This window comes from Lathyrus oleraceus, chromosome 3 (assembly GCF_024323335.1).
Source record: "Lathyrus oleraceus cultivar Zhongwan6 chromosome 3, CAAS_Psat_ZW6_1.0, whole genome shotgun sequence".
Classification (NCBI taxonomy): domain Eukaryota; kingdom Viridiplantae; phylum Streptophyta; class Magnoliopsida; order Fabales; family Fabaceae; genus Lathyrus; species Lathyrus oleraceus.
In genome coordinates this window covers 322,228,204-322,244,872 of record NC_066581.1, presented here as the reverse complement: position 1 = coordinate 322,244,872, position 16,669 = coordinate 322,228,204, and the positions used below count along the sequence as shown (strand labels likewise).

Below are 16,669 nucleotides of genomic sequence, written 5' to 3'. Positions count from 1 at the left end.
AATATAACCACATGAATCATGCCCTTTCAATTCACAAAAAGCTCACAAAAAGCAACCAAGGGTAGGAGGCCTAAACCTCTTGTCAAATACATGCATCAAAAAGGTATCAAATTCACCCATAATACCTCATACATTTAGAGTATTCAAATTCAAAGCTCAAAGGTAATGGGAATAAGGGCGAACCTGATTGGAGAGCTTGATTGAAATTGAGTTGCACCCGTGAGGTTTACAAAACAATCTTTAGGGTTTATGTGAGGCAGAGGTGATTTTGTGCAGTTGAGTTCCCTTCAGGGTTTGGAGGCTGCTCTGAACTCTGTTAGCTCTTCTCTCACTATCTGTTTCCCCAGGGTTCTTCTCTCACTATCTTTTTCCCAGACAGGGTAATAGGAATAGAATCTCCTTTTGTTTCACTAAAACTCTGAATTTATAACCTGATTTTTGTGGACCTGTGGGCTCAAATGAGAGAGGTCCAAGTCCAAATTTTTTTTCTTTTATTTATTTATTTATTTTCGTTTTTCGTTTTTTTTTTCGTTTTTTTTCCAAAACACGTGGGCTTCGCCTAGCGAGCATGACAACTCATGAACAAACCTTTGCTCCTTCAAGATTAACGTTTTGACTGACGAATAGACCCCTGTCGGAAGTAACTCAAGTCTTTCCCTTGTGTTGACTGGTCATCTAAATAGAGCCCACAAAGTGTCCTGGTTGATGTTCAAGCTTCTTGGATCCGATTCCGATTGACATGATGAAATGCAATATGAAATGTCCTAAAAATGAATGCATGCATGAGGTGTAAAGTGTATGCTTCCAGGAAAAATGAAGGGTAAATTTTGGGGTATTACAACATCTCAAAGTTTTGTTGCTAACTTCTCAAAGAAAGTAAAAGGTTCATGTGTTTATTACCATGCCTTCTTCAATAAGTTACCTCAAGCTTTGAGAATTATAATCAAGATACATTCAAAGACACCTTATTTTGAGTTCATATGATCATCCATGTACCTTGAAATGCAATAAAAGTCCAAGTGCACAAGCTTGTTCCAAGTGGTTTGACCCCAAAAGTCAACATTTGAAGTCAAAGTTCCAAGGATCACATCTCCTTTAATTATCAACATTTTTGAATGATTCTATTTAAATTTGACTCCTCTCATTATCCTATACAACTTCTATTTACATGATAAAAGTCAATTATGCTTGGAGGATCATCAAAAGTTTGGAGACATTATAGGTCATTTGTGGACTTAGTGAAATTTGACCTATTTTCAAGTGACTTTTACTCAACTTTCAAGGATCAAAACTTATTCAATTTTCAACATTTGAGTCTGATTCTTTTTGCATAATATCATTTGTGATGCCCTCTATAAGTTAGCTTCAAGGATCAAAATCAAATTATGCTTGGAAAGCCATGAAATTCATTGAAACATTACAGGTCTTTTTCAAGCATTTGAGACTTAGATTTTTCTAAGTTACATGACCAGTTTTTCATGAAAACTTCAACATCCCATAACTTTGTGCTCAAGCATCCAAATGAAATCTTTGTTGGCACATTGTAATCTTTGTTATGATATCAACACATTGCAAAAAGAATGGGACCAAAAAGCCTCATAAGCAAGATGCCTCATTGAGTTGAACATGGTAACTTGGAACTGAAGAAATCATTGTTGCCCGAAATTTGAACTTCACTAATCTAAATTCCAAGCCAAATTAGCACGCGTTTTGGACCTAAATATGTTTAACCAAGTCTCTAGAAGTTAATTGACCCTTGAAACACATCATTTGGCTGAGTTTTGATGGATTACAAGTTACACTTTTCTCACTTCTTGATCAAATTTGTTTTGGACGAATTAAGCTTGATTTCACACGTATTTGGATCCAAACACATTCCCTATAAATAGAGGAAGCTTCTGCATTCATTTCCAAGTTTCGGAGAGCCAAGAAACCCCTACCACAATCTGAAATTTTCCAGAAAAATTCAACTATCATGTTTTGAATTCCAACTTATTTTAAATCTAATTTCTTGATTCTATTAGCATCTTCAGCCTCCTCTGAAGCTTTTGCAACAATTACCAAGCTCTGAGACCTTCTGAAGTGCTCTAACTAGATCGAGTTTCATCAAATTCTGATCACCATTTGGACAAGGTACTTTTGAGCACTATTTTGAACTCAAACAAGTTACCACAATGTAGTCCTTCACTCTCTGATGCTTTCTCCTAACTTATCTGGTGTTGATTGATCGTGTTCATCGTTAATTTTATTTTTCGTGGCTTGCTTATTTCTGAAAACTTCTCTAAAATTCCCCGTGCTCAGTTTAGATAAATGAATTTGGAGCACGAGGTTGAATTCGTGATGAGGAGCCGATCACATTGGTGGTGGCCTCATATTCTGAATTTACCAAATGATGAAACTCCGGTGAGGGACCATCGGAGAAGACGACCGAAGTTTATCTCAGGTTATTTGAGTTTGAAAGACACATTGGATAATTGGAATGTTTTGATTGGTCCAATTTGAATTAGATCCTGTATTTTATTTTGGCTAAATTCCACTGTGCATCCCAGCCTGAGGATTGTTGGATATGCCACGTCAATTAAAGAAGCCAGATCCAACGCTCAGTGTTTTTTCTGATTTTATTTCTTTTTCTATTTTTATTTTTAATTTCATTTTCTTTTAAAATTCATAGAAAATTCATTTTACATCCAAAAAATCCTAAAATAATTTCTAAAATTCTCTTTTATTTTCTCCATCTGATTTTTATTTTTCCATATTTTATTTTATTGATTTTCTATTTTTTATGGAATTTCTCTTTTCTCATTTGTTTTAATTGATTTAAAAATACTTTTCTGCATTTATAAATTCTGAAAAAATTAATATATGCTTCTTATTTTGTTTTTAACCTTCCATAATTTTCTTGGCCATTTATTTGGTGTTTTGAAGGACTTTATGGATTTTTCACTTTATTTCTATTTTAAAATTCATTTTAAAAATACCTTTGTTTCATTTTTATTTCATTTAATTTTATTTTATATTTTATTAACCTTGATGGACTTATGTTGGCCTTGGATCATTGTTGTTTTGATCATAGGTCTCATCAAACTCAATGGATCTTGGGTGTTGATGGGTGAAAACCCTAATCCACCAAAAATGGATGATTGATTTTGATGATGAATTGATGAAATCTTTGATCTAATTTGGGTGTTTATCTCTCTTGTCCTCTTCTTCTTCATCTCTTTCTGTTCCTCTTGATCAATTGGATGACTTATGTCCATCTTGTTCATGATGTATGGATTGGTACTTGATGAACTTTCATCATTTCAAATCTACCTCTTAATTGATCATGAATCATTTAAGGTGCTTTGGATTGATGCATAAGTTTGTCTTATGTGCTATGAAGTATGGCTTGAAGTAATGGAATATCCTCATAGCCTTTGTGTTTGATCCACATCCTCTTTTCTTTTTTGTGTGGCATGACTTTAGGGGAATGATTTACATATTATGTCTCTAGCATGTATTAACGCAAACATTATTATTGATCAGCCTTAGATAGTTGTGACTTCTACATAAGTCCAATTATGATTGCTTAACATAGCGCTAAATTTGTCCCAAAAGTAAGTCATTTATATAAGTGAGATTGTAATTCTCCTACTCCTCATGGTATTATTTGAAAATATTGCCTCCTTTTCATTTATGAGAGCTAGTGGCATACTTGTTGATTTTATCCAAGTTGGAGCCCTTCTCATAAGTAATGTAGAGGTTCATATTTTCATACTTGTGGGTGAATAGTTGAGTGTTCTCCAAAAAATGACTAAACCTTTTTTTTCATTTTTGATCAGTAACATTTAATAACCTATCTTTGCATTGACTTTACTTTAATGTCATTTACCTTATGCTCTTTACTTTAATGTCATTTACCTTATGCTCTTTACTTTAATGTCATTTACCTTATGCTCTTTACTTTAATGTCATTTACTTTATGCTTTAACATCTCATATCATATTATTTGTACTTATGTTATTTATTCTTTGTCCATTTGGACTCCCATTTTATTGAAAAAAGACATTAATAAAGAAAAACCTAAAAAAGAACTTGGTTCTCCTGATTCATGGACTTATGGTTAATATCCTTAGCGTTGTTGTAGAGTTATGAACTTAGGACTAAGATCTTGACCTTTGCTTTGGGAGCTTGTGCTTTGAGACCTTGTGATTCATCTGATACCTTTGACTTTGGACTTCTTTGTAAAGACTTGGTTTGGTTACTTTGATTTCATCTGATGCATAATTATTTTTTGCTTATTTGAGCTTGCTTGAGACTTAATCCAAAGGAGGGAATTATTGCTTGACTTATATCATAAAGCTTGCTATCTCTTGGTTAGATCTTTCCTCCCTAGATTTTACTTCATGCTTTAGGATAGTCTTTTCTTCTTCTCTCCTTTAATTTTCAAAATTTTCTCTCTTTTTTTAAACCTTCTTGTTTTTAAACTTGAATCACTTTCTCAACAAACCTTGACTTTTGTCGAGTGATTTTTCAAAACCTTTTCTTAATAAATGCTAATCCATCTTAAGCATATTCATATCAATTTCAAAAGACTTAAAAAAATGAATAACTCGTTCAAATCAGTTTGTGCCCTTTGTGCACTTTTCCTTTTAAAACTTTTTTTCTCAAAGTGTAGACATGAGTCATTTCCATAGTTTAGATATAATTATCCTATCCCCATAGCATTGATGATAATTATTTTCCATCTGCGAGAGCTAGTGGCATACTTGTTGATCCTTATCCAAGTTGAAGCCTTTCTCATGATGATGCAAAGTTCTCATACTTGTGGATTGACTAGTTGAGTATTCTCCTAAAAATGACAAAATGTTTTTTCATTAAAAATGAATCAAAACAAACGTCTTTTGTTACTTTTACCACGAACTACGAGGTTTTGATCCTCCATTTCACTTTGTTGGTACGTAGGCATGAGACTCCAAAAATCTGGGCAAACACAAAAGTTGAAAAAAATATTTCTTTTTCCATCTCTCCAATCTTTTGAAAGCAACACCTTTTTCAAGGCCTCAACTGCTACAAACTTTGGGAAACAGTTTTGGGGATGTTGTCATTATAAAGTAAGAACAAATTTGAATATTTTCTTCTTTGCTGGGTATTCTAATATAGACCATTTGTCAAACACACAAGGTCCAATACAAGTTGTTGTGGATATTTTGATTGGTTCTATGAGGATGTGGTAGATGAGAAAAATCAGTTTATGAAGAAGAAAAATAGTAGGTTGGAGCAGCTAAAAAACAAACTTGATGCAACAAAAATGGAGGTAGAGTATCTCAGGGCTACAAATGAGGGTCTGGAGCTACAGTTGAGTGAATTACAAATTCAAATGAAGACCATGGTGAAATGGATTTTTTTTGGAAGAACATGTTTTGTATTGTTTTAGGTGTTGTTGTATTTATAATGTTGTAATAAGTGTATGGGATTGAATTAATTTGAATATGTCTGTATCAGTTTGAATGTCATAAATTTTTTATTCTGTTTGTAAGAACATATCTCTTAATGTTAGCAATTGGCATCAGTTAATTTGTGTATCAATTAATGTGTTTTAGTTTATTATGTATCAGTTCATTATGTATTAGCCCATTATGTATTAGTTGGTTTATATCAGAACAGATAAAAGAAGCCACTAATATTTTGCATTACAAGGCACAATTTTGTATACCAAAATAGATAAAATGAGGCACTTAAATATTATGCATTACACATTACAAATGTGGTTTAAACCACTAATATTCACCATTACTAATGTGGTATAAACCACTAATATTCAGCATTACTACTGTGGTACAAAACACATTACATAGATTCAAAACACATTACATTTCCAAAACACATGTTCAAACTTAAACTAACAATTCTAAACTGAGTTCAACAGACAAACACATTACATTTACAAAACACATGACAAACAACAACTCTATGTTAAACTAAATTTTACAGTTTGGTGTGGATCTCTTAGTTGGTGTTGTCCTCCTTGTTGTCGGGCCAATGCAATCTTAGCTGCACTCAATCTAGTTGTAGGTCAAAGTGGTACAAATGGTGTTGTTGTCCTTCTGACTGGTAGCTTCTTTTTCCCTTCCATGAGTTGAGTGATGGGATGTTTCATTAGTTGTTTGAGATGCCATCTTAAATGGTTTCTTGTTTTCCCTTCCATGAGTTGACTGGAGGGATGCTTAAGTAACTGCTTGAGTAAATCACTAGGTTGCTTGTTGTGATGCTTGTTGGGATGCCTGTTGGGATGTTTGTTGTGATTCTTGTTGGGATACATTAGTAGGTGCTTATCGGGAGGCTTGAGTAGGTGCTTGTTGACTAGCTGGTGTCACCTTACAAGCGAGTTTGTTGTGATCTGGTTTGTTACATCTATTACACTTAACAATGAAGCCAGTTCTTCTCATTTTACGATCTGATCCATCAATCTCACCTTGCTCTAGATTCCTCCTCTTTTTAGGTCTTCCAGGCATTTTCCTATACTTAGGTGGTTGCACATCAGGATACTCTGTTCTAACCCACAAATTTGAGCCATTAACAGGAAAAATGACTTGTTTGTATTCTTCCATATATCTTGATTTCCTGTATTACTCAGGGATGTAGTCATCCACATTGTAGTTTCTACTATTCATAGATGAAAGTGCATGAACACAAGGTAGGCCTGTTAGTTCCCATCTCCTGCATGAACATAAGTGTTCTTTCAAATTAACTATAAACTTATCAGCTGGGTTTTCAAGGTGCCTCACTTCAAAGATGTGTTCACCAGACATCCTAAAATAGAAAAATTATGGTTAAGTTATATAAAACTTGTGTATATTACCTGACAAGCCACCAGTTTTTGTATGTGCTATTTTTTTCAATTTTCCTTCTAATTTTTTGGTAACACTTCAACATCTGCCATGTTTTGAAACCTCGTCCTACTAGTGGACCATTTTCCATCATGTTGTTACTTATATCTTCCATTATGGTTATCAATGGCTTGGCCATAGACTTCAGAATGACACTATTGAAAGCTTCAAACATGTTATTGAGAACAACATCAAACTTGTTGTGTGTCTTTAAGTATGATCTACTCCAAAATATTGGTGGGACGCTCATCATGTGTTTGTATGCATCTACATTGACATCATTCATTCCTTTCATTCTCTTTCCCAGACTTGTGAGTATGTTGAATTTGCAGCCTTCCAAATGATTTCCTTCAACATCTTACCAAGGAACCTCTTCCTAAAGTTGTTAGAAAGATGCCTGACACAAAATCTCTGTTCAATTCTAGGCAGGAGCTCATCCATTGAAGGCAACAATCCCCATGTCATCAGAATTATAACACATAATTAGAACATCAGACTTGTAACACATAATTAGAACATCAATATTATAAACACATAATTAGAACATAATAATTGTAAACATAACAAATAGAACATCAATTAATTTATAAACACATAAAATATACCTTTTGTTGATCAGAAATAAAAGTCTATGTAAGGCACTCATCTCTTCCACCAAGTTCATCAATAAGAAGCTCCAAGAACCATGTCCAACTATCCTGATTTTCACTCTCCACAACTGTAAATGCTATTGGTAGAATTTGATCAATGGAATCTCTACTTATGGCTTCCAGGATTTGACCTCCACAAATACCTTTCAAAAAAATACCATAAAGGCCTATGAAATATCTGCATAACTTGAAGCTCTCCTTACAAGCTGCATAGGATATGTAAAGCCTTTTGAAATGGGGTCTTTGATCAGTAGTACCTTTTTTAGCAGGTTGAACATTTAGTTTTACTATTGACCCTAGGTTTGATGTTAATAAATCATGATAATAGTCATAAATCCTTGTATAATTCCCTAGGAAAGAACCATAAACCATATCTCTAACTGCAAGTCTAACTCTTATAGTTTTGGTCTTGTTGACCCCTACATTCCACTTCTTTTGCACCTTTTCCTTTATGTCATTAAGCTTCAATCTAGGATTGTTTTTCAATGAACTTTGAATCCTTTTGCTCAACCATTTAGTACTCATCATCTTTATATTATACTCTATACTGCAACTATGAATGTCAACTACCTTCCTTAGTTGTCAAGTTTCCTCATTAGGCAACTTAGCATAATAAGCTTCCCACTCACATCCAACTTAGCACCATTGTCATCAACCAACACATTCATTCCAAACGTGGGATCTATGTAGTATATGATATCTTCTCTATAGTATTATAACCTAAATCCTTAAAACAACCTAACAAGTCAAAATAACTCCACCTATCAACATCTATTTTCAAGTTAGTCACCTCACCCCCCTCGTACACAGTATCTTCCTCATCTACAAATTCACCAATGTGATGGATTTTTAGATGTAAATATTCATCCATTTCAAACTATCCCCTAAAATATAAGCCAAGAAAAAGATGGATTTTAGAAAGTTTCCATAAACCCTAAAATGACAACATTAAAAATTTGCAGAATAACCAGTTCAAACATCCCCTAATCAGCAATGATGACTTTGAGTTCACTTTGAACGAACGTCTTTGCCTCAAATCGCAGCTGGTGTACCTTCAAGAAACGACAATGACTTCGCTAGGGTTTGACGGTTTGTTCCTCAAATCGCACGTTGGGATGAATGTCTCAATCCATTTGACTTTCTTTTTTAAGGCTGCTCACTTTTATCCACATGGCAAAATAATTCCACATCAGCTACACGTGTGCACCATTTGGATACTGATATTGACTTTGACTAACAGAACAAACGGAAAGGATGAACGTGACACTATTTGAATAATTAAAAGATCAACTTAGAACTTTTTAAAATTAAGGGACCAAAATGACCCCGAGATAAAGTTAAGGGACCAACAAAAATATTTTTTTAAAAATTAATTACTAGATAATGTAAAAATATTCTTGAAAGAGTTTTATCGACTATTTTAATTTTCTCAGACTCTAAATATTATGTTCGGTATTCATTACATAAAAAATATTCTACACGGAATTTTCTTATGCTTTCCACTCAACCAAAAAAATGACAAATTAGTATACATACATTAAGATATTATTCTTTACAACACTTTTCAAATACAAAATGTAAGAAAAATCAAGGTGATTAGAAGAACAAAAACACGATCAAATTAATCTCAAAACTTAAGAACTATTCTTTCTTAAAAAAATCGAAACTCTCCTACACCTTCCACACACAATAAATTTCCTATAGCTATGTCTCACAAATTTATTGTCACACCTCTTGCACCATTTACATAAGGTGAAACTCCAGTGGTTCCAATATTTAAGGAGCCATGCCTAGTTGGATCATATTTTTCTCCATCGCCCCAAAGAGCATAAGCTTCCTCACCGTGAGCCGCATCGTCGCCGATTTCGAGCTGCTCGTCGGGCATTCTCAAAGGTATGAACACTTGTATAACAAGGAGAATGATTGTGGTGGAGACTATGTTCCATCCAATAACAAAAATGGCTCCCACTAGTTGCTTTAGGAATTGTACACCACCACTTCCACCGTAGAATGCGCCTCTTGAATTGGTCACCGGCAATAGTAGTCGACATAGGGCCGGCTCGGCGAAGAGTCCGGTGAGGAGGCCGCCCAATAGGCCAGCCACAGCATGTGTGTGAAATACTCCAAGAGTGTCATCAACCTTAATATAAAGAATAAGCAAAGTGTCATTTTCATTACAATTTGTTTATTATAATACATATATCTTTTTCACATAAATTTTTATAGGAAAATTATTGGAGTATATTGATTTAAAATAATATATTAGGCAAAAAAAATGGTAGTTGAAAATTGGAATCAAATGGTATATCCTGGGGCCAGTGGTCGATTTTTCCAACATTGAATGAGGATATACAAACACGTGAGCTAGCAAAAGGGACCTTCTCCTAAACTTCATCCATTAACTTGGGAATATAATATCTTATCAGACTATTCATGTATTATTATAAAATGAATGACAATTACCATTATTTTAAAAAATATCAATGGTGTTTGGTCAAAAATAATAAAATATCAATGGTGGTGTGATCTACTCTGAATCACATATTTTTGAAACATATATACTTTTATAAATGAAAGAATGGCAAGAGACAAAAGTTGAAGTGTGTTAAAAGATAACTCTTTCAGAAGAAAAACAAAATATAAATAATAGATGGAAGAAATATTTCTATAATTTATTAGTAAAGAAAATGAGATGTTATCATACTCTAACATACTATATATTAGAGAAAAGGATTGAAAATATAATTATTATCGGCGGATTCAAAAATACGAGATAAAAAAAATGTTGAAAATGATGAGTAATAGTAAGACGGTTGGGACAGACAACATATTTATTTAAATGTTGAAAAGTCATGAAGATACGATTACCAAACCATTTAAAGAAATAATGAGGTAAAAAGAAAATGTTGGATGAATTAAAAAGAAACATTTTAATTACAACATATAAGAATAGGGGATATACAAAAATAGTGCAAATTATAAATAGCCTAAATTTATGAGTCATATCGTGAAGTTATAAAAAATAATTATTGATTGGAGACTAAAGAGTGAGATTCAAGTTACTAATATTCAATTTGTGAGAAGTTGACCATGGAAGTGATCGTTCTACTACGTCGTGTGATGGGCAGATAACAAATGAATCAACCAGACTTGCACTTAGTTTTGATTGAATTGTAGAATTTGTATGATAGAGTTTCTATAGAGATTTTGCGAAAATCCCTAGAGAAGAAAAATATTAAGATTGCCTATATTCAAGCTTCCTAAGATATTTATGAGAAAATACGTATGAGGGGGTTTCGATTAGTGTGAGGATATAATGTGGAGAGAAAGACGATTTTCCACTAATGATTGCACTAAATTTCAATCTTAAGCTCTTATATTTTTTACTTTAGTTTTGGATGTACTTTCAAAACAAATCTAAGAGCTAACACCGATATGTGTTTTTTTTGCATATTGATATAATTCTACCTAGAGACTCAAATTAGGAGTTAAATGAGAGGTTGGAGACCACCCTTAGAAGTGTATGGTTTTCACATGATCATAAGTAAGATAAAGTATATCAAATATAAGTTTAACTAAAGGAGAAGTGTTTTTAACAAATATAAGTTTAACTAAAGGAAAAGTGTTTTTAACCTAGAGGTGAAAATTAGAAATCATGTTATATCATGTGTTACACAATTTAAATATCTTGATCCTTAATTAAAAAATGATGGGAAAATAAAAGAAAACGTAAATCTTCGAATTCAAGTTGAGTGGTTGAAATGGATGAGCGATTTATGGATTTTATGTGACACGAAAGTACTGCTCAAATTGAAGAAACACTTTTATCGGACAGTTATAAGACCAACGATGTTGTACATAATAGAATGTTGGATGGTAAAGAATCAATACAAAAATAAAATAAGTGTAACAAAAATGAGGATGTTACATTAGATATGTGTTAAGAATAGACGAAATAAAATTAAAAAGACAATATTAAATAGAGTCTTTAAATTTACTCGAATGCCTGTGAATTATGTAATAAGAAGAATATACTGGATGAAGGGTAATCAAACAACTATAGAAATTTAAGAGTTAAATAAAACATGATTTTTACTAAAAACATTATAGTAGTTTTAGTCCACGTAACTGACCTACCTTTATATATATATATATATATATATATATATATATATATATATATATATATATATATATATATATATATATATATATATATATATATATATATATATATATATATATATATATATATATATATATATATATATATATATATATATATATATATATATTATATATATATATATATATTATATATATATATATATATATATATATATATATATATATATATATATATATATATATATATATATATATATATATATATACCACATGAGACTCATGATTTATTTAATTATAATTATTTTTAAGCTGGAGAAAAACTTATAACGAAAGTTAATCTAGAAGAAAAGAAGTAAAAGTAGTAGCCACCACCATTTCACTAACATTCATATATTTTAAAAAATAAACTTTTGACTTTAAGGTGAGTTCTCTATTTTCAACTAATCTTTGTGTTTGTTCACATTAGAGTTTAAACATGATTAAGTCATAGTGAGTGACTAAAATTGACAAAAATTGAATGTGAAGAGAATGTACCTTTTGTAGAAGACTTGATTTTTTATGCAAGATCATCATGGATACCCACGGAATGCTCCCCGATAGTATTCCCATCACAATAGCTGCCCACGATTGCACAAGCCCTACATCATCATCATGCATTTATTGTCAACAAAAACTGCAACTATGCTCACTAATGGATTCATTATGACACTAGTACTTTTTGTTTCCATAATATAATTCTGCCCAACAAACATTGTTTCAGTAATAAATGTTCAAATCCAACCATATACTTAGATTTCATTAACACAAAATTCATCATCCTAATCCTATCTTATCTTGCCCATTTTGCACTCATTTCAACCATTCATATGTGTTTTTTCAATCTCTTCAAAACCTATTCTTTTTGTTTTTATTCTATATGGCCTTGTACTAGAATGAAGATATTTTAAATAATAATTAAGATATAGGTACAAAACTAAATAAAAAATAATAACTAAAACAATATAAATAGATAATTAAATTGGTCAATTCAAAATAAAATATTACAAAAGAGTTTAAATTATAAAAAATTGTGTTAATTTATTATAACAAAAAAAACTATCATATGTGAGAAAACTATAAATTTTACTCTAAAAAGAGTAATAATATAAAAATAAAGTCCGGGACCGGGACATGTATCCCGGAATGATGCCTACTTAGAATATAGGAGTAGAAGTTAGTTCCATAGATTGATTGATTAGTTACATTTTATTACAAGTTAGTTAGAGTTTGTTATAAATTAGTTAATTTGTTAGTAATGCATATAAACATACCTGCTCCTGGTGTGATACATACAAGTCCAGTCATCATACCCTGAACAGCTCCAATCACAGAAGGCTTCCCAAAGAAAATAACATCAAGAGTTGTCCAGACAAGAAGACTAGTTGCTGCACAAATGTTTGTGTTCAACACAGCAATTGAAGATGCAACATTTGCTGCATATGGTGCTCCGCCATTGAACCCTGACCACCCCATCCATAACAATCCGGCACCTGCAAGCATCAGCAACACATTGTTTGGTGGAAACCTTTCCCTGTCACTCTTTATCCTTGGTCCAACCTGCACATACAATTTGTCACCACAATTAAATTGCACACTCTTTAGCTACAGAAATTGCAATTCGTAGCTTCAATAATCACAATGTAATTGCAAATTTAGCTACATAAATTTGGAGAACTCGAGTTTAAATCCGGTCTAGAACAATCTTTAGTGAGACTTTATTTGGAAACCGTTAGCTCTGTATGGACTGGTCACACAAAAATTGTTAGCATCTAACAAAATTCGAACCTGACACCTAATCTTCACCGGTAGACCAACTCCTGAGAGTTTAGTCAAACATAACTTTTTTTTTTGTTGAAAGCTTTATATACGATGACTAATCCAAGATGACAAATCTCTTGGTAGCATTTAAACTCAAAGAATTTTTTTTTGTATAAACTGACTCATAACTCAACGCAGAAATTGTTAGCGTTTTGAGAAAAACAAATTCTCAGATTCCAGATCTTCGCCAACAAGCCAACTCTCGGAGGTTTAGTCCAACTTTAGTTAATTCTCGGCCGAATTTCGGATTGGATCTCAATTTGGAGGGTTAGTAAAAAACAAAGACAAGTTTTTGAAGCAAAATAAAATCAAGGGCAATGAAAAAAGAAAAAATTGAAGTACCCAATAAGCAGCAGTGAAACCAGCAATTCCAGAAGAAAGATGAATAACATATCCACCAGAGTAATCAATAACACCCCAATGATAAAGAAAGCCACCACCCCAAAGACTAAAAGCCCCAACAGTATAAGAAAAAACAAGCCAAAGAGGAACAAAAGCCATCCAAGCTTTAATATTCATCCTCCCAAGAACAGAACCCGCCAACAAAATCATAGTAATAGCCGCAAAAGTAAACTGAAAATAAACAAGCGAAGCCATAGGAAAAAACGGTTCTTCCATAGGTGTTTCAACATCAACACCATTCTTATAATAATGAGTACTCGCAGGTACTCTTGCTCTTCTAACCAGAAACTTCTGTCCTAAAGCTGGTGCTCCTTTACCCCAAAACGGTAACAGCTTCTCACCAAAGGCCATTCTATAAGCAACGAGTACCCAGCAGATTAAAACCGCCGCAAAAGCATAAAGCGCCATGAAAGCTGAATTCACAGCCCATTTCTTTTTCACTATGCTGGCGTAGAGAATCACCAGTCCTGGCATGCTTTGAAGACCAACAAGTGTTGCTGCTGTCATCTGCCATGCGTTGTCTCCTTTGTTTAGCCATTCTGGTGATGCAAGATTTGCTTGGTATGCTGGTGCTATTGTTGCCATGGTTTTGAACTTTGGTTCTCGAAAAGGTAGGTGGAAAATTTAGTAATCGTTTCAGATGAATTAGTGTTTGATTTTGTGGGATATATATGGCTAATTGTTATGTAGTGAAATTGATTTACATGGAGTTGAAAACTTGAATACTTGGTTGAATATTTGGAAACTACGTGTAAACTCTTGGTGGGTTCTCACAACAAGTTGGAGTAGTTTAACTCAATCTAGAAAGTAGAGTTTTTATTGTTTTTTGTTTCTAAATCTTTTGACTTTTTGATGAGAATGATGGATGTGGTTTAAGACTAGGAGGGGAATTTGAATTGTAATCAACTTATTAAAGAGTGCAAAAAAACTTATGTTTAGATATTAAGTATATTTTTGTTTTACACATATAATTGATTTTAAAATGCAAAATTAATTTATTCAAAATCAAATTATATCATCAAATAACATAATATATTGCGACATTATCAGACATAACTTGTACTCCAACTCTCATCATGACTGTTACATTTATATAGAATAATTTATATAATATCTTTTCATAAAAAATATTTTATTTGATATATGCGCACTTCTTAAAAAAGATTAGTTATATTGATTTTAATGATAAATCTAGTATATCTACTAGAATATTCTTATTAATTGTAGTTAATAAACTATTTGAAAAAATAAAAGTTAATAAATAGGAGAATAGTGGAAAAAATAATAAATGTTGCATTGATATTGTAAAAGAATAATTTTTTGAAACAAAGAAAATGTCCAAATGAAATGATTTTTAAATAAAAATAACTAGTTTTTTCACATTAAATTCCAAAATAATTAGTTTTTCAAAAAAAAAATTTCCCTACTTATGCGCCAGTTGAACTGGCGCATCCAACTAACCTACAAAAGGAGGCGCCTAGAGCCTTGGCGCATGCTTGAAAAGTCAATGCATGTAGGCGCCACATGCATTAGCGCATGCATGCCTTGATGCCACATGCATTGGCGCATGCATACACTACATAGTGTATGCGTCAATGCATGTGACACATGCTCCTTTCATATATCTATATTTAAAAAAAATTTAAATGTTATAATTATAATTAATTAAATGAAATACTAAAATTAAAAATTATATTATATTATAAAGAAAAAATGCATAGAATTGACAAGAAATTCAATGACCCGCTTGATTGAAACGCCCCCATGTTCCACATCCAGGTGCATTAGCCTGTCTTCGAGGTCTCCCATGATTTTTCTGAGGTGTTTGAGGTCTTTGAGTGTTGACATGATCCAATGGTGGTTGGTGTGAAGGTCATGTGGAAGATCCAACGGTATTTGATAGATTTTTCATCATTTGTCCCAAATAGCTATGGACGTTGTCGCCAACGGTGCTTTCGTAATTGAGTTCGGTGCCCATGTTGTCGTAGTTGGGTCGTTGTGATTAGGTGAATTGTGAACGGTATGGTTGGCCGAATTGGGACCTTGAATCGTTTTGGAAACGAAGCAATGGTTCCTGGGGTATACTAAAGTCAAACAATGGCAGGGTGTTGTGACAATGAGATGTTTAGGTGTACAATGATGGGGGACTACGATGTCATGATGTTGAATCGTATGAATCCTCTGGGCTATAGACTATTGTGATGGCTGTGTATGGTTGTTGGTGGTTAGGGTTTGATTCTTGGTTTTGAGTTTGAGTGTGTGGCATGAATTGGATGGAAGGTTGGGTGTTTGGTTGTTGGGTGTATATGACAGGGTGATGGTGTGGGGTTGGTCGTTGGGTTTGGGTGGGTTGACATTATTCTTGGACGGGGATTTGTTGTTGGGCGTATGATGAGGAAGCTCGTTGGCGTGGATCAATCAAATACCTTGGATCAGACACAAATTATGGCATTGTAACTGACCTAAACCATGCCATATAATGTTGAGTTGGTCTAGCACCCTGTATGACTGGTCCGTTTAAGATGTGTTGTCATCGATTCCTCCAATGACGACACATCTCTTTTGCGAAGTCTCTCCAGTCGGAATAATCCCATTGACCATCGACTCTTTGTTGATGCCAATCTCCCAAACACGTTAGAGGTTCTGGAATTTGTTGTTGCATGCCGAACTAAAGTTTTACACGGTTACTTTGGTGCATCTCCACAATAGTGAACCGGATAATTGATGTTTTTGTTGTCCAAACTACATCATCGTCATGGTTAA

General features: G+C 33.0%; 2 protein-coding genes across 2 annotated transcripts; both read right to left on the bottom strand.

Annotated features, from left to right (window-relative positions):
• Positions 1–5,781: 5,781 nt before the first annotated feature.
• Positions 5,782–7,365, bottom strand: LOC127127418 (uncharacterized). The gene is made up of 2 exons (XM_051056600.1): positions 6,842–7,365; positions 5,782–6,699 (listed from the first exon to the last, which is right to left on the bottom strand). The coding sequence occupies exons 1-2, from the start codon at positions 7,162–7,164 to the stop codon at positions 6,609–6,611; spliced, it is 414 nt and encodes a 137-aa protein (XP_050912557.1). The 5' UTR covers positions 7,165–7,365; the 3' UTR covers positions 5,782–6,608.
• Positions 7,366–9,022: 1,657 nt separating this feature from the next.
• LOC127127417 (ammonium transporter 2) lies at positions 9,023–14,731 on the bottom strand. Its single transcript, XM_051056597.1, has 4 exons — positions 13,847–14,731; positions 12,958–13,243; positions 12,182–12,285; positions 9,023–9,659 (listed from the first exon to the last, which is right to left on the bottom strand). The coding sequence occupies exons 1-4, from the start codon at positions 14,489–14,491 to the stop codon at positions 9,231–9,233; spliced, it is 1,464 nt and encodes a 487-aa protein (XP_050912554.1). The 5' UTR covers positions 14,492–14,731; the 3' UTR covers positions 9,023–9,230.
• Between the last annotated feature and the right edge of the window lie 1,938 nt (positions 14,732–16,669).